We start from the raw sequence: 26,938 nt of genomic DNA, 5'->3' as shown, positions 1-26,938 counted from the left end.
TTTGCATGGTTATTCCTTTAGTAGTTAGGTACGATTTAGAAAGCGTAGCAACTCTATAATCATTTGCTTTGACTCTTATATATTTATATTATGATTATTCAGTTCTGACACTATACAAGTGTTGATGTCCGTTTGTCCTACAGTTTCAGTGCTTCGCTTTTATGGATGTTGTCATCCTTGTTTAGAAATGATTTTGTCTAGAGAAGGGCTTATTTTATTTATCTTACATCAATTTATCGCATATTTGCATAACCCTTAGAATTTCTGAAATTATCTGATTCACATCAAAAGTCCGGAAGCTATCCGAAGAATTTTTAAAGCAATTTACGAGGTCTTTAGCTTTTGACAGTAATCTCAGCACTTTATATTATAGATCGACATCATGGAATCTTTTTATATAGATTCTTAAATATAAAAAAGTTGGACGATTTTTTAAAAAGACAATAATGTTACAGACGATGCTTTTTTAGGATTAAATTTAAATATAAGATTTGTATATCTTTTTAGTATAATGATTGAGAAATCTTAATCTTTTTAAAATACCTCAATAGGGCTCTTGGTATCCCTATCGCATTGCGGATACATGTTAAAATTTAAAGTCCCAACAAACACTTAGAAGCAGTACAATAGACATAGATAGATTAGAGTAATAACTTGTGTGTAATCATTTGTGATGAGATCTGTCGTCTAATGTTCTCATAAAACAACCAACTCTTTGATTGCCAGACCCCAGTGGCGTCCAAGCTTTTTTTTTTGGGGGGGGAATTTTTTTAAGGAGGGGTAATTCGGTAAAATTGGGGTAAAATGGCGCGCGAAGCGCGCCGCAAATTTTTTTTACCCCCCCCCCAAAATTTTTACCCGGGGGTAAAATTTGCTTGGGAAGTAATTACCCCCCCTGAAATCTTTTGGCAGGGGTAAAATTTGTTTCCCCCCCCAAAAATTTACCCCCCGGGGTAAATTTTTTTTGGGGGGGATAATTTAAATTTCATTAAAAATTTAGTATTAAAAATTTTTTTTGTTAGATATTTTTTATTTTGTGGGGGATATTTACCCCCCTAAAATTGTTTGGGGGGGTAAATACCCCCTCCTAAATGGTTGGGGGTGCCTACGGCACCCCCAGGGTAGGGGTAAATTTTTAATGGGGGGGGGTAAAATGAAAATTTTTTTGGGGGTGCCTACGGCACCCCCCCCCTTGGACGTCTATGCCAGACCCTTTTTCTAAAAATGAACGATCAAGGTGTTTTTGTGGAAGGAGGGATATTGTTTTAAAAAGTTAAGGTTTAGGTAAAAACTAATTATCTTGGAACCCTGTAAATAAGATATAAGATGTTTTGGATCATATGAAGGAAATGAAGTCATTCCTTAAAGGGACAGAAATTTCATTCCAAAAAGGACAGAAATCATCTTCCTTTTTCTCAGATAAGTGAAATATGGACAAAAATCACTCACATATTTCTCACATATCTAAAAAAGAGAATAAAAATCACCTCCCTAAATCTCACTTAATCTTCCTAATCCTAAGAAATTAACCTAGTTCATCCAAATTCTACCTTTTCATAACAAAGTCTACCTTTTCCTTACACATTCTCACTTATTCTCAGATAACCTACCTTATTCTAAGAAATTCTTCCTAAATCTAAGAAAATCTACCTGACTCCCCTAAATTCTTCCTTAGTCCCCCAAATTCTTCCTTATTCTAGGAAATTCTACCTTATTCTAAGAAATTCTTCCTTATTCTAAGAAAACCTACCTTATTCCCCCAAATTCTTCCTTATTCTTGGAAATTCTACGTTATTCTAAGAAATTCTTCCTTATTCTAAGAAAATCTTCCTAATTCTCCCAAATTCTTCCTTATTCTAAGAAAATCTACCTTATTCTAAGAAATTATTCCTTATTCTAAGAAAATCTACCTTATTCTAAGAAATTTTTCCTTATTCTAAGAAATTCTACCTTATTCTTAGAAATTCTACCTTATTCTAAGAAAATCTACCTTATTTTAAGAAATTCTTCCTTGTTCTAAGAAAATCTACCTTATTCAAAGAAATTCTTCCTTATTCTAAGAAAATCTATATTATTCTCCCTAATTCTTTCTTATTCCCCCAAATTCTACCTTATTCTTCCTTATTCTAAGAAAATCTACCTAATTCTCTCCCAAATTCTTCCTTATTCTAAGAAAATCTACCTTATTCTAACAAATTCTTCCTTACTCTAAGAAAATCTACCTTATTGTAACAAATTCTTCCTTATTCTAAGAAATTCTTGCAAACCATAGCAAATTCTTGCAATATACAGGGGTCCCAAACTCAAAAACGAATTTTCAGCACGATCCGACCACCCGTTCTTGAGGTACGGTGACCTGGTGTCCTTGGTATCGATGGTAAGATTTGGTAAATGGTTCAAATCCTTAATAAATTTGGCAGTAAAGGCCAAAAATATTTTGGCACTTAATCAAAATTTTGAAGAAAAAATACCCAGGTGAACAAATAATTTTGGTCAACAATTGAAAAGTGTCAAAATATTTTTGGACTTTGACCAAATTTACTAAGGATTCGAACCATTTCCCAAATCTTACCATCGGTACCAAGGACACCAGGTCACCGTATCTTGAGAACGGGTGGTCGGATCTCGCTGAAAATTCGTTTTTGAGTTTAGGACCCCTATATATTGCAAGAATTTTCTATGTTTTGCAAGAATTTAGGAGAATTAGTTAGATTTTCTTAGAATAAGGAAGAATTTTTTAGAATAAGGTAGATTTTCTTAGAATAAGGAAGAATTTCTTAGAATAAGGTAGATTTTCTTAGAATAAGGTAGAATTTCTTAGAATAAGGAAGAATTTCTTAGAATAAGGTAGATTTTCTTAGAATAAGGAAGAATTTGTTAGAATAAGGAAGAATTTCTTAGAATAAGGAAGAATTTGGGGGAATAAGGTAGATTTTCTAAAATAAGGTAGAATTTCTTAGAATAAGGAAGAATTTCTTAAAATAAGGTAGATTTTCTTAGAATAAGGTAGAATTTCTTAGAATAAAGTAGATTTTCTTAGAACAAGGAAGAATTTCTTAGAATAAGGTAGATTTTCTTAGGATAAGGAAGAATTTCTTAGAATAAGGTAGATTTTCTTAGAATAAGGTAGAATTTCTTAAAATAAGGTAGATTTTCTTAGAATAAGGAAGAATTTGGGAGAATTAGGTAGATTTTCTTAGAATAAGGAAGATTTTCTTAGAACAAGTAAGAATTTCTTAGAATAAGGTAGAATTTGGGGGAATAAGGAATAATTAGGGAGAATAAGGTTGATTTTCTTAGAATAAGGAAGAATTTCTTAGAATAAGGTAGATTTTCTTAGAACAAGGAAAAATTTCTTAGAATAAGGAAGAATTTGGGAGAATAGGGTAGATTTTCTTAGAATAAGGAAGAATTTCTTAGAATAAGGTAGATTTTCTTAGAATAAGGTAGAATTTCTTATAACAAGGAAGAATTTCTTAGAATAAGGTAGATTTTCTTAGAATAGGGAAGAATTTGGGGGAATAAGGTAGATTTTCTTGAAATAAGGAAGAATTTCTTAGAATAAGGTAAGTTATCTGAGAAAAAGGGAGAATTTGTGTAATTAAGGTAAAATTTCTGAGAATAAGGTAGATTAATTAAACATGGTTGTAATAGTGAGGAAAAGAAAGAATTTCTAAGAACTAGAAAGAATTTGTAAGATGGTGGACAGAGGTCACCTTCCTTTAGTGAGAATTTGTAAGATAGTGGGCAGAAATCACCTTCCTTACTGAGAATTTGTAAGAAAAAGGAAAGGAAATAGCCTTCCTATACCCAAGGAAGGGGATTTCTGTCCTTTTTAGGAATGACTTCATTTCCTTCATATGATCCGATGTTTTTCGCGAATAAATGGCGAATTAATAAATTAATAATTAATAATAAATAATTGATAAATTCGTAAAAATTAGTAAAAAAAAATGGGGGGAGGGGGGTATTTTTGGGAGGTTTGGGGGTGCCCACCCCCCCAAGAAAATAGCCTAAAACATATAAAAAATATTCCCTGAAGAGTAGAATCCGATCGGTTCTTTGGTTACCGAGATCTTAAGGGACAGACGGTCACACATCATTCTACTTTGTATTCTAGACGAAAATAAATATATTAATTAAAAATTTGTAACACCCTGTATATTAAATCATCTTGGCACCATGTATCTTTAATTAAATATGTATATAATAGAATGTTATTACAGCAAGGCAGTAATTGATAGAATTAAAGGAATTATCTTTGCATTGACTCTCCTCAATAAAAAATAATGCAATTAATTTCGCATTTCAAGAAGGTACATTTATAAGTAATTATATATATATGAGCCATCTTTATTTTCAAATTTTGCTACAATTACATTTTCAACAAAAATGTTTTAAGGATACAAATAAAAAATCAGTGTAAATAAGTAGCAAGAATATTCTACGAAAAAAAGGTTTTATGTAGAAATTAAGAGACTAAAAACATAAATAAAGGTAGAAAATCTTTTAAAGCCGTGTATTAAAAGCGGAGTTTTTCCATACGTCCGTCCGACTATAGGTCCGCCCGAAACGGATAGTTTTTTTCGTTAATTTAGGCATGTTAGAATTGTCTTATCGATTTTAAACTTTGCCTGGTGATTCCTGTATTAGTTCGGTACGATTTAGAAAGCGTTGCAACTCATCATTACAAGAATGTCCGTACGTCCATTTTAAACATGTTCACTTTTTAAATTTTTACTTAACAACAAATTTTTATGTAATCTAATTATCCGATTGATCAGATTTTTTGTATATTAATTCCTGGGACAACAAAGTACAATATTGTAAACGAAGTAACTCTATAAACAAGTCCTAAAAATGTAAGTATGTCCATAAACACTATCCTGAATCAAGCAGTTTTTCAACAAATTTAATTACAATTTTGCTTCGACTCTTATACATTTATATTCTAATTATTCAGTTCTGTCACTTTACAAGTGTTCATGTCCGTTTGTTCTACCGTTTCAATGCTTCGCTTTTATGAATGATGTCATCCTTGTTTTATTTGTATATTCTTGGTAGATTTGCCCAGTGCACTGCAAATGTTGGTGTCTATAAAATATAATTTTTCAAAGGTTTATAGTTGCATGCATATTAAACAAGAATGAAAATTATATAAAATCATAGCTTTTTTAGTTGATAACAACAATTTCAGACTTTTTAAGTCAAAATGATTCGTAGTCATAATATCACTCATACAATATTAGTAGTTTATTATAGTTATTTCTCGCATCGTATTAAAAACGGCTTTTCGCGGATATAGAATGTACAATTATGAGATTAAAACTAGTTTTTTTAGCCCCGAGGTGCCGAAGGAACCGGCTAAACAAACTGGTTTTAATCTTATGATTGTACATTTTTATATTCGTAGAAAGGTGGATATAATACGATGCTAGACATAGTTTTTTCGTATGGATGAGAACCGTTCCTATCCACCGGATTCGAATGAATACGAGAATAGTTATTTCTCGTATCGTATTATAAACGACTTTCCGCGGATATAGAATGTACAATTATAAGATTAAAACTAGTTTTTTTTAGCCCCGTGGTGCCGAAGGCACCGGCTAAAAAAACTAGTTTTAATCTTATGATTGTACATTTCTATATTCGTAGAAAACTGGATATAATACGATGCTAGACATAGTTTTTTCATATGGATGAGAACCGGTTCCTATCCACCGGATTCGAATGAATACGAGAAAAGTAATGCGTTATTGTGTTCTTAAGGCTGAAGTAAATTATAGGAAAATTTTTATTAAATTAAAAATGATGTCTAAAAATTTCAGGCATATAGGACAATTCCTAAAAGTAATCATAACTGACATAACATCGACTTATAATCATAGCTGATATGATATGAGTAAAAAGTAATCATAACATCGACTTGTAATCATAGCTGATATGATATGAGTAAAAAGTAATCATAACATCAACTTGTAATCATAGCTGATATGATATGAGTAAAAATGTACATCGACATTAAGGCACACGTTGAAATAATCACCAGAAAAAAATTAATAATGAATAAGTCATAATTGTGTAAAAGGTTTGCTTTTAAAATTATATAAATTCCCGTTTGCATGAATATATTCTACATAATAAATGGTAAATTGCAATTTTAAGTAATTTCCTTTTTGTCGCCTATAAATTTCCATTAAAGTTAGAATAATTAAAATACTAAAGGAAAAAAAGTAATGTATAACAAGAACAATGATGTCTGAAATAAGCACAGAAACTTCAAGATTACAATAAATTTGAAAAAAGACATTTTAACTGGAGACAAAAATATTTTAGGACTTCTTATTTAGTAGATGTTGCAAACTTTGAAACCACTCATTTATCTCTCTCAAAATTTTTAAAAATACAGCCCACCCAACCCCATAATAAATAATTAAGGAACAGCTATGATTTTGTGAAAAACAGTTTCTGGCCCCCGAATGGATATATTTGATGGCCAAATAGCCCGTTTTTCTGGTGGGTTTTGTCAAACTTCTTTTGCCTTGAGGACCACTGTGTACAGTCCTCATTTTACCCAAATCCAAATAAAAAGCTTTGACGTCCCTGAAGAGATATAAAACCTTAAATAATATTTACTCATAAAATTGTAAAATATTATTTCTTTTATGTGATTTTGAAAAAAGTCATTTGTATGAAAAAAAACAAGGAAAAAATATTAAATTTTTGTGTCATAACAAACATGATAAATGTTTTATTCTAATCCAGAAAATTCAATTTTCTCAAATAAAATAAATTATTCTTTGTGTGTGTGTGCTAAATCAGAAAACAAATGCATTGCAGCCGCATACGCAGCCTTAGAGAAATATACAGCTGCCATATTTCCACCCAACCATCTGCTTAATTTATGGACAATCCAAAGCTGCAGCAAGTCGACCAATAATAGGCTAAAAAGCTGCTGAAAAAAATTGGAAAAGCAGCTACAAGAAAGTCGTACATTTTTGGACTTATTTGCTGTAATGATGGTGACTTTTTTTTCTCAACAATCCAGGCAGTTGCATATAGCCGCCCTAAACTTAAACGATTGCACGACCCTGCTTAAAACCTTGGATTAAATTTTGTAAATTTTGTGTATATGACATTATAGCTTGAATAATTTTGCAGAGATGTTGTTACAATACAATATACAACAAACAAGCCATTTCTTTCGGCCCAATTCTGAATCTTTAGATAGAAATAGTTACATAGAGGTCTTATTCTCAGTATATAAATATGATAATCTTAAAGGATAAGACAATGGCCAATAAATTGATATAGATCCCCAATGGTGAAACTCGAAATTCCACCTTCTATAGAATACAATTAGTGGTTGAAACGTTTGGACACTGAACAAACCAATCAAAATTCGCTAAAAGTCCCAAAATTTGTTAAGCAAACGAGTAAGAAAAGGTATAAAAATCATAAAACTTTGGGAACTAGTGTAACCAACCTTTGCCTCAAAATTCTTTTTTTTTCGTGATAAAAGAGTAGCATCTGTTAATAGTTTCAGTAATTTTCTTACTTTTATATAACATTTATAAACTTGAAGTTCTTCGGGGGTTATGATGTTCTAAGCATTAATGTTAATGGCTTAAGAATTAAATATTTTTGTTACAGTATAAAAATGCCTGTAAAAGATCCATGCAAAGTGTACTTTTATCGTCTATAAATGCATACATAAATTTAACCTTTATAGCTTTGCTCTTGCAGGATTTTGTAGAGGCGAAGCTTTTCCATAAGTCCTGGGGTAGGAGTTGTTAGTCTTGTGGACTAGGAAAAAAAACTAAGTAAAACAAGGATGACAGCATCCATAAAAGCGAAGCTCTGAAACGGTAGGACAAACGAACATTAAGACTTGCAGAGTGTCAGAACTGAATAATCAGAATATAAATGTATAAAAGTCGGAAAAAATTGTATGTATTTAAATCTGATGAAAAACTGCTTGAATATAGGATATTGTTTACAGACATACTTACATTTTTAGGACTTGATTATAGAGATGCTTTGCTCATAAGAATGGACTTTGTTGTCTGAGGAATTAGTGTTCCAAAAATCAGACCAATCGGATAATTTTATCACATAAAAAGTTGCTTCGCTTTCTAACTTGTACCTAACTGCTATAGAAATCATCATGCAAAGTTTGAAATCGATTGGGCAATTCTAAATTAACAAAAAGAGCTAAACGTTACGGACGTACGGACGGACCGACCATAATTATAGAAAAGCTTCGCTTTTAAAAATTTACTAAAAAAGCAAATATTACTTTCTTTTGCCGAATACATAATTTAGTTTTTTTTAATTTGTATTTTCCGAATATGCACGTTTCTTTTATGATTGTCCTTGTTAAACTGCATTTATAATAAATTTCTCAAACTGAGCTTCTATTTAATATTACAATATATTCAAATTTACGTAGTTATAAAAAATTATTTATTTAGAATACTCAATCTAAACATGTAAAGTTATATTTATTATTAAAGAAAATTAAAAATAATTACTTAGATAATATACAAATGAATATATTTTTCAGTCTAAAGTTTTAACCTTAACATTTTATTTATATCTTACAATTATTATCTTAATCTCATACAATTTTATTTATTTAAAAAAAATAATTTGGATTTTTTAATAAAATGTCAAAGATGTTTTTCTCATTATTGGATATAGAATAAATGAAGGGAAAAATTGTCGTAAATTTGGGTTGCTAGAATGGACTTAAGTAATAATAAAACCATTTTCTCATTAGATATTAATACTAATTGTTTTATCTTTTCTTAATTATGCCAGTTTTTATGCTCATAATTTTTAATTTAATTTCAGAAATAATTATAAAAATTGGCCAGCCCACTTGAGTTGGGATACCTAGCTAGGGCTTGTATGGGACAAAATGTTATTATATGCCTTCATACTTTTACTATCACCATTTAGTACTCAGGTATTATAAATTTATAGTTAGATACATGTATGGATAGATAGATGGTTAGATAGATAGTTAGATAGAACATATCTATAGCATAGATGTATAAACAGATAACTACCTCCCTCACTTTTCAATGACCTTTTTTGTCTGGTAAAATTTTTTTTCTGCTACTTGGCTGTGTTAATACAATCGACAATATTGGTTAATTTTCAATGACCCTAGTGAGAGACGGCACAAAGACACTGCGATGGGTAGATACAAGTTATTTCACTCCTTCCCCCTCTAGTGTTTTACTCTAATGTAGATAATTATAGATAAATCTACTAGAAGTAATATAATAATATGGATGTTTTAAAATGTAAATTTTTGTCTTTTATTATGTTTTTGCATGCCTGTCTGCTTGGTAGTAGACATCTTTTACCAACTACGAAATTAATTCGGAAAAAAATCACGCAACCTATACGTGATTTTCAGCTGTAGTTGGGGGGGGGGGGGAGAGGCATTACACAGTAGAATTGACATTCTTTTTTCCTGCCCCCTAAATATCATTTTAAATTTATTTCACTTGTTGGCTATGCCTTATCTCTGGGAAGTAGAAATCATTACAACCATAATCATGCAACAGGGGGTTGGAGGGAAATATCAACATCCTCTTAAATTTTGACATGGGGAAAACCTGTTTCCTCTTTTTTTTACCCCCCTAAAGCTTCACAACCCCCTGGTGAATCTCTGTGCATGCCACTGAATACAACATAACATAATTTTATTAGACCTGCCTGGAATAATAATACTATGCAATTATCTTCATGATTAAAAATCTTCGTACATATTTTTCTTTTTTGACATATCTATAATACAAAGTAGAACGATGTCTGTCTGTCTTTCTGTCTGTCTGTCTGTCTGTCTGTCTGTCCGTGTGTCTGTTTGTCCGTCCGTCTGTCTGTCCGTCCCTTAAGATCTCGGTAACCACTGAACCGATCGGATTCTACTCTTCAGGGTATATACCTACTGGTCCTGTGGTGGTTTTAGGCTATTTTCTTATTTTCTTACACCCCCAACCCCCCAAAAAACACAAAAAATTTTTTTTTTAAAATAGAAAGTAGTTGGGGCAAAGCCCTTAGAGGCTAGGGGCGAAGCCGCTAGTTTATGTATATAGTGTCATCTAAAAAAAACGCTTTGTATATGTACATTGTACAGTGCACATAGAAAGGTAGCTATGCATTATCCTATTATATAAAGTAACTAGCGGCTACGCCCCTAGAGGCCTCTAGTGGCACTTTAAATGTTTTTGTTTGATAAAGTCTCTACTATAATTTTTTACGTACGATACCTCTTCATTTGACGTTGAAGTCTCTTAAACGTTTTTTAAGATTTCGATTTTTTTGTCATTTCTCTTGGGAGGGTGGTGGTACCCTCCCCCAAAATAGTTAAAAACCTTCCCGGGACTTATGAGAAGCTACCCTGTTAAGGAGAACCCGATCGGTTCAGCGGTTAGCGAGATCCTTCGGTACACACAGACAGACAGACACACAGACAGACAAACATCCTGTTACTTTAGTATAAGGATAAGCGTTTTTTGTCTGTCCTAAAGGATCTCGCTAACCGCTGAACCGATATTGTTCCTCATTACAGTGAAGCTTCTTATAGGTCCTGGGAAGGTTTTCAACTATTTTTGGAGAGGGTGTCTTCACCCTCTTCCCCCCTTAAAAAATATTTTTAAAACTCTTTTGAAATTCAAATGTAAAATGGGATGAGGTCGTTTTTTCCGACTCCAATCATGCCCCTAGAGGCTTCTAGGGGTGCAGCCGCTATCTATAATACAAAGTAGAACGATGTATGTCTGATTGTTTGTCTGTTTGTAACGAAGGATATCGCTAACCGCTGAACCGATCGGGTTCTCCTTTACAGGGGAGCTTCTCATAGGTCCCAGGAAGGTTTATAACTATTTTCTTGAGGGTTGGGACAACCCCAACCCCCCAAAAAATTAAAAATCCCCCCCCCAAAAAAAAAACTTTTTTTTTTCTTTTTAAAACTAAAATTAAAATAGTGGGGTCGACAAACCTCCCCACCCCCCCTAAAAAAAAAATTCCCCCCCCCAAAGAAAATTTTTTTTAAAGATTTATTTTTTAAAATCTAAATTACGAAAAATTGTTTTGATAAAACCTCTTAGGGCAAATTCCCTAGGGGCTAGGGGCGAAGCCGCTAGTCTATAATACAAAGTAGAACGATGTCTGTCTGTTTGTCTGTGTGTCTGTTTGTCTGTTTGTCTGTTTGTTTGTAGCTAAGGATCTCGCTAACCGCTGAACCGATCGGGTTCTCCTTTACAGGGTAGCTTCTCATAGGTCCCGGGAAGCTTTATAACTATTTTCTTGGGGGTGGGACACCCCGAACCCCCCCAAAAAATTAAAAATACCCCCCCCTCAAAATTTATTTTCTTTTTAAAACTAAAATTAAAATAGTGGGGTCGACTACCCCACCCAAAAAAAATTTCTCCCCCCCAAAATTTTTTAAAAATTTTTTCTTAAAATCTACAATATGAAAAATTGGTTTAATTAAACCTCTTGGGGCAAAGCCCCTAGAGGCTAGGGGCGAAGCCGCTAGTATTATATAAAGTAGTAAGCGTTTTTTGTCTGTCCCGAAGGATCTCGCTAACCACTGAACTGATATTGTTCTCCTTTACAGTGAAGCTTCTTATAGGTCCTGGGAAGGTTTTAAACTATTTTTGGGGAGGTTGTATTCAACCCCCTTCCCCGAAATTTTTTTTTACTCTTTTGAAACTCAAATTTAAAATGGGATGAGGTCGACTTTCCCCCCTCCTTTCCCCTAAGTGATCCTAGAGGCTTCTAGGGGGCGTAGCCGCTAGTGCATTATAAAGTAATAATACTGAAAATATTACCAGTATCTCAATAAGAAAATCTTAGGTAGATTCTTTTTTATCTAAACTTTTTCGTGAGAGATAGATATTCATATGAACACATAGGAGAAAGGTATTAAAATATAAAAATATATAGATAAATAGAAAGGTATTATAAATTAATAATACTGAAAATATTGCAAGTATCTTAATAACAAAATCCAAGATAGATACATTCTAGTTTCAACCTTTTTTTATGCTGTCATATTAAACAAGTTCTTCCAACTACTATTCCAACCCAAGGTGCATTTTAGATGTATGAATTTAATTTGGGACATTTGTACAGTTTGAATGTAGAAAATTTGAAAAATAAGTCTCACATCCATATGAAGTAAGTTGAGTCAAATCACGACAAAAATAGCAAAAGAAACGAAGTTCTAATTACATTAAATATTTGCTACATGTCATTAAAAAAATTAATATTGAACAAAGTATATGTTTTACAAATTTTGAAATAAAAAAATTGACAACTTAATTTTTGATTTTAATGTCTTACTTTTAATTTACTTTAATACTTCAAATTCAAGTTATACAAAATCTAAAAGTTAAAAGGGTTTACTGTTCTTCTTTTAAACCCTGAGCAATAAATAAAAGTTGTACAAATCTTGGAATTAAACAATATTTACCGCATTTTTGTGTTCGACTCTGAGAATAAATTGTTGATGCATGCACTGAACAACGTTGTTACTGCAAATATAATACAGTAGAGAATATGAGTGGAATACTGTGTACCTAGGCAGATACTCTATACACTATATTGTTACTATAAATATAATATAGTAGAGAATATGAGTGGAATACTGTGTACCTAGGCAGATACTCTATACACTATTTTGTTACTATAAATATAATATAGTAGAGAATATGAGTGGAATACTGTGTACCTAGGCAGATACTCTATACACTATATTGTTACTATAAATATAATATAGTAGAGAATATGAGTGGAATACTGTGTACCTAGGAAGATACTCTATACACTATATTGTTACTATAAATATAATATAGTAGAGAATATGAGTGGAATACTGTGTACCTAGGCAGATACTCTATACACTATATTGTTACTATAAATATAATATAGTAGAGAATATGAGTGGAATACTGTGTACCTAGGCAGATTCTCTATACACTATATTGTTACTATAAATATAATATAGTAGAGAATATGAGTGGAATACTGTGTACCTAGGCAGATACTCTATACACTATATTGTTCCTGCAAATATAATATAGTAGAGAATATGAGTGGTATACTGTGTACCTAGGCAGATACTCTATACACTGAACTATATTGTTACTATAAATATAATATAGTAGAGAATATGAGTGGAATACTGTGTACCTAGGCAGATACTCTATACACTATATTGTTACTATAAAGATAATATAGTAAAGAATATGAGTGGAATACTGTGTACCTAGGCAGATACTCTATCTATACACTATATTGTTACTATGAATATAATACAGTAAAGAATATGAGTGGAATACTGTGTACCTAGGCAGATACTCTATACACTATATTGTTACTATAAATATAATATAGTAGAGAATATGAGTGGAATACTGTGTACCTAGGCAGATACTCTATAAACTATATTGTTACTATAAATATAATATAGTAGAGAATATGAGTGGAATACTGTGTACCTAGGCAGATACTCTATACACAATATTGTTACTATAAATATAATATTGTAGAGAATATGAGTGGAATACTGTGTACCTAGGCAGATACTCTATACACAATATTGTTACTATAAATATAATATTGTAGAGAATATGAGTGGAATACTGTGTACCTAGACAGATACTCTATACACTATATTGTTACTATAAATATAATATTGTAGAGAATATGAGTGGAATACTGTGTACCTAGGCAGATACTCTATACACAATATTGTTACTATAAATATGATATAGTAGAGAATATGACTGGAATACTGTGTACCTAGACAGATACTCTATACACTATATTGTTACTATAAATATAATATTGTAGAGAATATGAGTGGAATACTGTGTACCTAGACAGATACTCTATAAACTATATTGTTACTATAAATATGATATACAGGGTGTCCCACATAAACTGTTTTTTTTTAAACGTTCATTACTCCCTTGATTTTAGAGATAAATTCATAAAATAAAAAGCATTTGAAAACTTATTTATGACCATTTATTAATTTATTTTCAATATTACAATTATTTCAACAAATATTCAAAATGACCACCATTTTCATCAAGGCACAATTTCACCCTTTTTATAAAATTATCTGCAACTTTTATCAAGGTATCCTTTGTTATTCTTGTTGCAAAGTTTTCAACAATTTCTTTCAGTTCTTGAATCGTTTTTGGCTTCTTTGCATGTACCTCCTGTTGAGCAACCCCCCAAAAGTAGTAATCAAGAGGGTTTAAATCGGGACTTTTAGGGGGCCAGTAGAAATCCAACTTGTCTGAGATTACTCGTCCATGAAATTTTTCTTTCAAAAATGAAAGATTTTCATTGGACGTGTGCACTCTTGCTCCATCCTGTTGGAACCAATAGTTCTCTTTTGTCGAAGAACCCCTTACAGCTGGCCATACTCGGTTTTTTAACATGTCAAGGTAAGTCTCAGCTTTAACAGAACCATCAAACCATGTGATAGGAAGTATTTTACCATCCACAAACCCAACCCATACCATAACTTTAGAAACTCCTTGATCTCTAACTTCTTCCTGAAGTTTAGGATTTACTGGACTCCAATAAACATCATTTTTGCGGTTTGGATGTGGCTTTATACTAAACCACTTCTCGTCAGAAAATATGATTTTATTTTGCCATCCAAGTTCCTGTTGTAAAAATTTTTCACAGGCTTCTTTTCTCTTAAATTTGTGCTCATCAGACAGCGTTTGGACTAACCGAGACCTGTAGGGTTTAAACTTTAGCTTGTTCTTTAAAATCCGTTGTACTGTGCTTTTAGAAATACCAGTATCTCTACTTGCTTGTCTTGTTGAACACTTTGGATTATTGGTAAAAATATCTTTGATCAAATTAACTTTTACCTTTGAATTATTCTTCTTGTCGTGATTTATTCTGGCATCTCCAACACCTCCAGTACACAGTTATGGAATCTCAACGACAAAGATTTTTTTATCCAATCTTGACAAGTGAGGTATTTTTGGAAAGAGGAATATATATAGAAAACGCCTATGAAAATTAGAAAATCCGCAGAAATCATATTTGCAAGTTATTTGCAAAAATCTGCAATGCTAATTTGCAAAATTAATTTCATGCCTTAAATGACTTATTTAGAAAAAATCTTTTTATGAAATGTGTTTATTTATAAGTTTAGAACATACTTAGGGCAAAAAAAATTTCTTTAGTGTTACTTTTTTCACCTTATATATGAAAAAAGCAGTTTCTCACATTTTATGATAAAAAAAGGTATAGGAACAAAAAATATGATTTTTCTTGATGTAAACACAATAATTGGCATAAAATCTATCATCCTAAATGTATAAATCAGATATAGAATCCTTTTTTAGAGCTAATATAGTGCAAAAAGTAGTCAAGACATTTTTGCAAAGTATGAAAATCTGAAGAAAATAGTTCTTTTTGCTTTTGATATACATATCAGATAAATGTATATAAAATTAGTGATTAAAAACTATAAAACATGTTATAAGTTTTTTCAACACTGTCATTGATTAAATTGCACTTTTAGGTTTAAGAATTACCGAAGTAGTGCATAAAAACTCTTTTTATGATGTAATTAAACAAAATAAATGCCAAAAAACCAACTACAAAATGGTCTACTGCATTATAAAAAACGCCTAATTGTTGATTTGAATTTATTTTGTTTAATAACTTAATAAAAAGAGTTTTTATGTGCTACTTTGGTAATAAGTAAACCTAAAAGTGCATTTTAATCAATGATAGGGTTGAAAAAGTTATAACTTGTTTTATAGTTTTTGATCACTAATTTTATATACAATTATCTGATATGTATATCAAAATCAAAAAGAACTATTTTCTTCAGATTTTCATACTTTGCAAAAATGTCTTGGTTACTTTTTGCACTATTTTTGCTCTAAAGAGGATTCTATATCTAATTTTTACATTTAGGATGATAGATTTTATGCCAATTATTGTGTTTACAACAAGAAAAAACATATTTTTTGTTCCTATACCTTTTTTTTATCATAAAATGTGAAAAACTGCTTTTTTTATATATAAGGTGAAAAAAGTAACACTAAAGAAATTTTTTTTGCCTTAAGTATGTTCTAAACTTATAGATAAACACATTTCATAAAAAGATTTCTTTTTAAATAAGTCATTTAAGGCATGAAATTAATTTTGCAAATTAGCATTGCAGATTTTTGCAAATAACTTGCAAATATGATTTCTGCGGATTTTCTAATTTTCATAGGCGTTTTCTATATATATTCCTCTTTCCAAAAATACCTCACATGTCAAGATTGGATAAAAAAATCTTTGTCGTCAAGATTCCATAACTGTGAGTAGATGTAAAACTTGAAATTACTCGACTAAATTGGTTCGGATTGGGAACTGCCTTGTGGTTCTTCACTTTAAAATGATTAATAAAGTCTCTCCTTAGCTGTTTAAGTCCTTTTGTTGGAGAAAAGTTTAAAACTATCCATATTTTTTCTTTTTTAGAAAACATTGTGAAAAGAACACATGATTTCTCCAACCAAACAAACCAAAGAGACAAAAAACTTACTTGTCTTTCTTAGTCTTGTAGATTTTTTTACTTTTGCATTGCGGATTTTTAAAAACACTATCATAAAATGGTCATAAATAAGCTTTCAAACCCTTTTTATTTTATGAAGATATCTCTAAAATCAAGGGAGTAATGAACGTTTAAAAAAAAAACAGTTTACGTGGGACACCCTGTAGTAGAGAATATGAGTGGAATACTGTGTACCTAGGCAGATATTCTTTATGTTGTTACTGGATACACTTTGATTTTTATTTGACTTAATGAAACTTACTAATAAATATTAAATCAATTCCCATCCCATCTTGTGTCTTCAACTTTTAGTTGAATATTGTGTAAAAAAAAAATATTATAAGAATTATAAAATAAAATATCTACTAAAGTACACAAGAATCAACTGAGTTGCCATACTATAAAATAAAAAGAAGACAACTATATTTATGGTTTTCTTTATATTTTTGCTCCATCTATTTCATACATCGTTTATTATTTCAACTTCTATACAAACATCTTTGAATCAGATCATAATCAGCTGGAATAGAACCGGTTCTTAGCCATACTGAAAAATCAGGCATTGTAATTTAGACAAGTTTAGAATAATGAAATGAAAATTATGAATTGATAACAGTTTTGATGGCCTTGGTCTAAGGCCCCCTGTGGCAACAAAATTTTTTTATTTTAATATCCGTGGTTAAGTGTTTACAGTACAATACAATGATGAACTATTGTTGACTTAATTTAGGGTGATGATGCTAGTTCCAAGGGTTGGATTCTGTTATCCAGATCTTCAAGTAGAGCCTACCTTCATATAAATGGCCCCAGGTATGTTGTAGGTCGCAGGGTTATGGGTTCGAATCCATACACACTCTGACAACTTCAAAAATGACTCTACTTTTCGTAAATTCACAAGTCGGACTGATATCCATATGCAAGTTGATTATTTGGATGTTGCACCAGATATTCATATACACTGATAAAGTACAGCTGGCAAGAATAACAATACCCCAAAACCACCAGCTTAACCCCACACCCTCCCCTCCTTCTGGATGAACGGACTGACCAATAATTCCATATATTAGGAAGCTAAATTGTGGACAAATTTATACCTGTAAATATATGTATTTTTTTTCCTATACCCATTCATACAAGAACTACTAATCAAAACTTTATGGTGAAATTTCTCTTTAAAGGACAATCTAACGTTGTATATACACCTGATGAAATAAATGCTTAAAATATACATCTCTTTAACCCTTAGCGGTCGGGGGGGGGGGGGGGGGGCGTTGAACGCCCCTCCATCCGGTTTTTTCTATCTCATTTTCTGTGTGTGGAAGATAAAGAGCCCAAACTGCTTGACTTTTTAAGTATGGGTATAACACATAACTGAGAGTTGGAATTTTTTGAATATCTCTATCCTGGCGGGCACAGGATGCCAGCAAACCTAGCAGGGTCATCCAGGTAAAGAGCAAAAATATTTTTTTGACTTAAACAAAGCATTTTATCTTACTAAAATACTAAATTACCCTCTAGTAGTATATCCTCACATTAAATACAGGTGTTCAAGTCAATTTTAGGTTCCAGGTATGATCCTGCAGGTCCTGATCCTCCAGGTCTCCAGAAATCTTTAAAAGTCTCCTGTGGCCGCAATTTTTGACTTAGAGACTTCAAATTTTAAACTTAAGCTTTTCTTACATGTCTACATGATGTATTAAAATTTCACAAAGATCCGCCGCCGTTTTTCCTCCGACCGCCGACTGCGGCGGCTGACAGCTGTCAAGTACAGCTGCGGCCGCTGAAATTTATATTTTGATATTTCAAATATAAAATTTACATAAAGATAAACATTTTCTGCAAAAAAAATTTTCTTCTATTTTCAAAAATAAAAAAATTACAGCCGTTTGCAATTTTTAAGTAAAAAATGACCTAAAAACAAAGGTTGTTAAATAAAAGGGTGAAGGAAGCGAAAATTGACTTTGACTTACTTAAGGTCGGAAATTCAACATAACACAGGGGACTTGCACAAAAATTTTTAGCCCTCTAGCTCTAATAGAAACTGAGATAATATGGGGGGGCGTTGAACGCCCTCCCCCCCCCCTTTCCAACACCAATGATGAAACTCAAAATTACCCCTTCTGAAGATTGAAATTAGTGGTTGAAACTCAACTTAGTTAAGCAACCAACCAAAATCCACCCCAAAGTTGTTAAGCAAACTAATAAGAAAGGATTTTCATAAAACTTTGGGGACTAGTGTAAAAAACACTGTCTACTTTCTCTCTGATCCAACACACATCATTGAGTAGCTACAATTTTAAAATAAAAAATGGTAGAAATAAACGAACCTGATATTTTCTATTCAAGAGATTTAAGTAAGGAACAAATCTTTCCCTTACAAAGAAGATGTGAAATCATTTCTCCATAATATCAATTGATACAATTTGTATTATTGTTTTCACCATATTTTATTTTTTTTTAAGTCTTGAAATACAATAAATGCAACTATGTCAAAATATTATGTCTCATTTTTTTGTTGATATTTTCGTTTCTAATTGTAAATTACTTACTTGGTATAATTACAATTTGTAAGCTAATACTTTTAGAAATACTAGCGGCTACGCCCCTAGAGGCCTCTAGTGGCCTTTAAATGTTTTTTATTTTATTTTAGATATCTAATTTGAGAAATAACTTGTCTATGTTAAATTCATGAGTCTACGCAGCGCGACTAAACATTTTAAATTCATTTCTCTACGTAGCGCGACTATGCTAGCGACACTATGCGGCGGAAATATTTAATATTTTTGATTTCATTGTGATTTCTCTTGGGAGGGTGGTGGTACCCTCCCCCAAAATAGTTATAAACCTTTCCGGGACCTATGAGAAGCTACCCTGTTACGGAGAACCCGATCGGTTCAGCGGTTAGCGAGATCATTCGGTACAGACACACAGATACACAGATACACACACAGATGCACAGACAAACAAACATCCTGTTACTTTAGTATAAGGATTGAATGTAAATAATTAGTTGCTATTTGAAGTCTGGTGCTTCTAATAATATCTATAATATAAAGTAGAACGATGTCTGTCTGTCTGTTTGTTTGTAGCAAAGGTTCTTGCTAATTGCTGAACTGATCGGGTTCTCCTTTACAGGGTAGCTTCTCATTAGTCCCAGGAAGGTTTATAACTATTTTCTTGGGGGGTCCCCCCCCAAAAAAAAATTAAAATACCTCCCCCCCCCCGAAAAAAAATATTTTTCTTTTAAATCTAAAATACGAAAAAATATTTTGATCAAACCTCTTGGGGCAAAGCCCCTAGAGGCTAGGGGCAAAGCAGCTAAAAGTAACAGGATGTTTTACTTTTTGTCCTTTGTGTCAGTGCCGAAGAATATGATTCTTATTTACAATGAAGCTTCCAAGCCTTTGATAGGTTCAGGAAATGTTTTTAACTCCTTAGGGAAATCACTCCTGTAAAAAATGGTCACTCACCCCTTAATGTAAATGTCTCTAGAGGCGTAGCCGCTAGTATTATGATTGCTGTACTATTAAAGAGTGCGGATGTGATTTTACACCTCCAAAGAATCTTATTTGAAATTGAACTTGATTTCAATTGAAATGAATCCAACCAACCTTACCATTTGCAATTGGTTCCAAGAATTAGAGGATTTCCTATAGAAAAAAGAACAAGAACGATTCTGAATACTCTGACATAAAATAGAAAATCTTTTAAAAATAAAAATTTTTTATTTTCAACTTCTCAACTTCTCATTTAAACGTATACTTAATTTATAATAAGTCAAATTTTAGTAGCGAAGCTACTCTACAATAGTTCGTGTCCTTCCGTATGTCTGTTGCTGATGATCCATTGTTTTTTTTTAACTTTCTGTTTTCTTTCTTTTATCCTGTTAATGATTGGCTGTATATTTTATCTATTCTTTCAAACAGCTTGGCTACTTTTGGACTCGCTACTTGGAGGGAGGGTGGGGACAATGGGCTGTTACACTAGTCCCCAAATAACGTGTTCTCATTCGTTAGCTTAACAATTTTGGGGACTTTTACTGAATATTGATGGGTTAGTTTATTTAGTAGAGTGTTCAAACATTTCACCCACTAATTTTATTCTACATTTGGGGTAATTTTGTGTATCACCATTTGGAATGTACATAAATTTATCAATTTATCTGCCATTGTCTTATCCCGTTAGATCCCTGCATCATATACCTGAAATGAAACAAATTTCTATATTGTTGTTGTTGAAATATTTCATTTAACTTCAATGTTCAAAATGATTCTTAAATTACTTATTTTCCAGGGAGTGTGAATAGGTGGATAATGGGGCTTTTGTTAATCCAAGCCTTTTTCTTCCCCAAATAGTTCAATTCTGATAAAGACATAATCCAAAACACCACATAAAATTCCATTATTCTATCCCTGTATCCAGGGATGTCTAGGAAGGGGGGGGGGGCTAAGGGGTAATTATCCCCCCTCCACTAATAAATTTGGCACCCTCAAAATTTTGATTTTTAATTTTCACGCGACCCAAGAAAAAAAGATTGGACGCTCATGCCTCTATGATATAAAGATTACCCCCGACCCCCAAAATAAAAATGGGGAATAGTCCCGTTCGTGGCAACGCCCCTTAAGGGGCGATTCGTCGTATTTTAAACATGACTTTTTATAGGTTATTTTATATGAGAAAAGCTACTGTAAAAAATACGAAGATTTGCCCTCTAAGGTGCGTTGCCACGAAAGGGACTATACCCTAAAAATGCTTGCACGTCCTTGCCTGTATCCCTATTTATTTTGTTACAATCTATACAATTTGTTCTACAAATAGAAACTTTGATATATTGTAATTTTTAAGAACGAGAAACAAACAAAGAGTTTCGGATTTTGGATTAAATTGATATCAAGCTTATTTGTTGGTGTCATGGATAACGATAGAAGTTAAAAATAATCCTTTTGCACATTAGTATGTAACACTGCTCTTGCTAGGATAATAATTCGAAATGGCTTAACAACTAGGAAGAGAGGAGATATTTGATCATAAAATTTACTAATACTAAAACTAGTATATTTGTTAATTAAAAACTTTTGGCACTTTGGATAAGACCAATCTATAAAAAAACACACAAAAATTGATAATTGTAAGCTAACAACAAATTTTGTAATATAGATGTATAACCAGACAACTACCTAGATCCCCCTGTTAAAGACCCTTTCCGTCTGCTAGCAAATTGATTTCTGCTTTTATTGTAGCGACTTGGCTGTGTTAATATTCTCAACGTTTTTGGTTAATTTTTCAAAGACTTAATTGCAAGTCGGCACATGGTTCTTGGAGTAGGGACATACAGTTATTTAACCCCTTCCCTCTCTACTCCAATAATTAAATCTATCAGCGTTTTGTTGTCTGTAGGACCTGGATAGAAGCAGAGGATGCCTGCCAATCTCATTATGGACATCTAGCTAGAGGTATGTATAGCACCAGGGAGGGATTGTTTTTTCTTGGGGCGATTTATCTTGGGAGAGTGGTGATACTCTCCCCCAAAATAGTTATAAACCTTATTTACTTTATTCTAAGGATAATTAAGTATCTTACTACTTTAAAATTTGTGAATTGAATAATCTAATCACAAAGCTTCCTATATTTTTATGAAATATCTGATATTGAAAGATTGATTTTACACACCTTTCCCAACCATTCTCACGTTTATAAATTATTGTAGAAGGCAATTTGAACAATAAATCAAAGCTGGATTTACTTACAAACGCATAAAGATTCACAAAAACTTCTGACGAAAAATTTAAGTATAGTTTTTTTTATCACATAGTACTATAAACAACTTTCCGCAATTATAAAAAAATAATATTATAAGAGTAAAACACCTTTTGTTAGCCCCGAGTTGCCATATTCATGGGCTAACAAAACTGGTATCAATTTTAAGATTTTTATTTTATTATTCGTGAAAAGTTTTTATGTAATACAATGCTATACATGATTTTTCAGTATGGCTCGGAACCAGTTCTACTCCAGCGGATATTAATCGGTTTCGAAGCCACACTGGAAAATAAAGCTTAAAATCGACATAACATAACTTCTATAACCTACGGACGTAAGGACATGTACCCTAATTTATGATTAAATACGATACGTACTACAAATGTATAATATTTAGATGATCCAGATGGGGTTTTGAGAGATTTTATAGAAAGTAGTCAAATTTCTGGCCAGGTAAAAAGTCTACAAAAAATACTTTATTTGGATCATGGAAAGAAAACGAAGAAGCGGGTTACGTCGTATTTTCACAGTATCTTTGAATAAGTTATTTTAGGTTATGTTGGGTAAATGTTAATGATTGCCCCGTATGGCTAACGCCCCCCGCAGGGGCCAGAAAAAAATAGAAAGGCTACTACTGTAAATATACGACGAAACCCGCTACTTCGTTTTCTTTCCCTGATCCATTTATTTAGATTTAAAGTTAATGTATCATTCCAAATGTCCGTCCGTATATACATAAGTCTCGTTAAATTCAAAATCACAAAAATCAATTTTTTAAAATCACATCATAGAAAAAATTAATTGCATGAAAATTTTAACATATCGCTACAGAAACCTTTAGTAGAATTTAAAATCAATATTAGTTATATCACGCATCGTATTATAAACAGTTTTCTGTGGATATAAAAATGTAAAATGTAACCAGTTTTTAGTCCCGAGATGCCGAAGGCACGGGTTAGAAAAACTTGTTTTAATCTTATGATTCTACATTTTAATATTCGTAGAAAACTGGATATAATACAATGCTAGACATAATGTTTCAGTATGGCTGAGAACCGGTTATAATCCACCGGATATTAATCGGTTTCGATGCAATGCTGGAAAAAATTAAAAACGTAATTCAGGTATGGATTGGTCTACATCAGCCTACACCACAAGAACCATTCAGATGGGTGTAAGTATTTATTAGCAGGGATATAAAGAGATAAGACAATGGCCTATATATTTATATACATCCCCTATATTGATATACAAAATTCTCTCTTCTGTAGATTACAATTATTTGTAAAAACATTTGAACACTCAACTTAATCAACCAATCAAAATTCATTAAAAGTCCCCAAAGTTGCGGAGCCAACGAATAAAAAAACGTTATAAAAAACTTTGGGGATTGGTGTAATAAACAGCCCATTGTCCCCTTCCTTCTTAATTTATTAGACGATATGATCCAAAGAACCTTAGGTTACTTATAATACCCCATCCCCTAGAAAATATAGTGTTTGTGTTGGGGTGAGGGGAAGGGGGGCAGTTTTTCGTGTTATTTTCTGAAACTTTAGGTCAGTTTAGGTTAGGTAATATAGTGTACTGAGTAGCCTTTCAGGTTTAAGGCATTGTAGAGGCCCCACACTGTTAGAGCTCCCCGCAGGGGTTGGAAATAGGTTTTATTAAACTATATTTACTAATGTTACTATTTAAGGGACGAGTTTTCTTGGATTTCCGAATGGGCTATGAACCCCCACAATAAACAAGCCCCACAACCAATCAACAATCAACAAAGTGATAATAAATTTCCCACCAAAAACAATGACTCAAAAGTTAGTGAAAAAAATAAATCTTCGAATACTGAAGAAGAAAAATCCTCCAAAATTTCTGATTTGAAAACGTCAACTGAGGGTGTGACCTCTCCGCATGATGAGGAGACTAGCCACGCGGTCAACCAGTATGGACGGCCCATGTGCGTGGCTCTGAACATTGAAAATCAGTTTCGATGGGATACAAGGTAAAACTATTTCAGACAATAATCTTTATATAATAGAGGTATAGGGTTGTTTTAAGTCTATTTTTAGGAAAGAATTTGATAATAAATTTTGATCCCCAAAATTATAATAATTATAACATTTTATCCTTATACATATAAAAGTAACGATTGTCTGTTTGTCTGTGTGTACCAAAGGATCTCGCTAACTGCTGAACCAGTATAGTCCTCCTTTATAGTCAAGCTCAACATAGGTCCAGGGAAGGTTTTTAATTTTTCTCAATAAGTGGAGGATCCACACCCCACACCCTTCACGTGCCCCTAGAGTATTAAGGGGCGTTGTCATTAGATTTCAATAAAAATATACAAATAATTAGAAATAAAAGAAATACATTCACAAATAGACTTCTTTTATTTCTTTTCCTATTCTTAAAATACTTCGCAAATTTTTACATTCTAAAACGTGTATTTACTTCTTTTTATATCCAATCTAATTGTTTTGGTAGTTATTGTATCTTTTGGCTAAGTTAAAGCATTTTGCAGTTATGACAAATTGTTGGAATCTAAACGTTTATATCTCAGAGAGAAAAAGGGGGGACAATGGGCTGTTAGATACACTAGTCCCCAAAGTTTTATAATAACGTTTTCTTACTCATTGGCTTACCAACTTTGTTGACTTTAATGAATTTTAATTGGTTGGTTAATTTAGTTCGAACGTTTCACTTTCAACCACTAATTTTAATCAACATAAGGTTATTTTTGTGTATTATAATTGGGGATGAACCTCAATTCATCGACCATTGTCTTGTTCCTTTAGATCCATGAGTTATATCTTCTCTTTGTTTTGTAACACAACTGTCATTTTCATTTTGGCATCAGACATTTTGCCAATTTATATCTAGTAACCCTACCTTATATCCTGAAGAGTCATTAAAACGTCTTTCATGTCCTGCTTAAATGTCCGCATATGAGAAAATGATTTTATCAAATAGATTTAAATCGGGGTATTGTCAGATTAAATATTTTGTTAGGTATATCTTCAAAAAAAAATAAGAGCTTGATCTTTAAATCATTTTAGTGGTGAGCCAGATTGGGGTAAGCCAACTTATTTATGAAATGCCGCGCTGTGATTGGCTGAAACTCGGCTCACCACTAAAATGATTTAAAGATCTTAGATGATAAGAATACAACACAAATTTGGAAGTTTCATGCGTGACGTCATAAAAATATGTCAATTGCTTCAAGAGGGTTACGATATGTAATAGATAAAATGTGAAAATAAATACCAAGAAACTTTTGGTCAACATTGTGTATAAAATCCTCTTACATTGTGTCAGAAATGTCATTCTCACGTATTTGTTTGGTAAAACACATTTAATACACATCCGTGTTAGAATTATGTGTTGAAATTATGTCAACGTAACAATAAGTTCATTATTAGAATGTCGTTCTAGCAATAAATGATAAAGTTGTCGACGTTAAAATCATAAAAAATTAACTAGTTTTTCTAAAAATGTGTTGGCTTTGGTGAATTGTTTTAGGTAAACAGGATTTATTAAACCATAACCACGTAATAACAAAATTGTACATTTCAAACTTATTACCTTAAGAGGGTTACTCTATACATAGTATTAGTGTAATAGTTAGTAAAGCATATATTAACAAGGATGACACATCCATAAAAGACTCTCTGGTAAAGATTATACAGTTGCTACGCGTTCTATATGATTGTTGTATGAATCATCGTTGAAAATTCTAACCTGTTCAAATTAATGAAAAGAGCTAGCTGTTCCGGACGGACAGACGAACGGACCGACCCTAATTATAGAAAATCTTCCCTTTAAAAAATCTTATTATGATTAAAACAGCAACAAAAAACAGCCATTTCCAAATTTTGTGATCTATCGATATTCTTACGAGCAGTTATTCTTTCAGATACTGTTCTGGTGATTCAATGCCGTCTGCTGTTTGTCAAATTCCAGGTAAAAAACTTCTATTTGAAACTTAAACTCATCTAAATATTGTTTTTGATTGATTTAAATAGGATGTCCGTTAGTTTTTTTATATGTTCCATCATGTATTTGGCAATATCTATGTCAAAAATGCTTGGAAAACAGACCTTTATGAACTAAGATACTGAAACAGTTTTTTTACAAGCCCAAGTAATCAGTTTTGAAATATATGTCTATTTTATGAAAAATTAATGAAAATACTAAAAAATATGAAAATTTGGGTGTTGTATATATATTCATATAGAATTGATATACTTAATAGTTTTTAATGGTACTAGCGGACACGCCCCTAGCAGCCTTTAGGGAAACTTAAGGAAGGAGGGGGTTAGCGGTTAGCGAGATCCTTCGGGACAGACAAAAAAACGCTTACTACTTTATATAATAAGATATTATAGAATAGATTTTAAATGTTAAAAAAAAATGTAATATCTATAAATTTAGAGGACATGATGCATGAATCAAGTGGTGAATTACATAACTCACGTTACAAAACCAAAAAATGTAATCCTTGTTTAAATTTTACAGGTTTTTTTTCCGTGTAGGATTTCATCTCTAATACTACATAGTCCTTCTTTACAGCGA

General features: G+C 32.1%; 1 protein-coding gene across 4 annotated transcripts in view; it reads left to right on the top strand.

The window, feature by feature from the left end:
* LOC145304928 (uncharacterized) overlaps positions 1–26,938 on the top strand; it is a 139,127-nt gene that overhangs the window by 66,054 nt on the left and 46,135 nt on the right. For all 4 annotated transcript variants that reach the window (XM_080146721.1, XM_080146720.1, XM_080146719.1 and 1 more), the window contains exons 2-8: positions 8,858–8,971; positions 17,340–17,419; positions 22,007–22,062; positions 22,767–22,822; positions 23,494–23,543; positions 24,066–24,368; positions 26,280–26,326. In XM_080146721.1, the coding sequence (XP_080002847.1) occupies positions 8,924–8,971; positions 17,340–17,419; positions 22,007–22,062; positions 22,767–22,822; positions 23,494–23,543; positions 24,066–24,368; positions 26,280–26,326 (640 nt within the window). In that variant the 5' untranslated portion in view covers positions 8,858–8,923. The remainder of the gene's footprint in view (positions 1–8,857; positions 8,972–17,339; positions 17,420–22,006; positions 22,063–22,766; positions 22,823–23,493; positions 23,544–24,065; positions 24,369–26,279; positions 26,327–26,938) is intronic.

Source organism: Acartia tonsa, chromosome 2, assembly GCF_053477335.1.
Source record: "Acartia tonsa isolate MP-2025a chromosome 2, ASM5347733v1, whole genome shotgun sequence".
Lineage (NCBI taxonomy): Eukaryota > Metazoa > Arthropoda > Copepoda > Calanoida > Acartiidae > Acartia > Acartia tonsa.
Note: the sequence above shows the minus strand (reverse complement) of the source record. Positions and strands in the feature narration are given on the sequence as shown.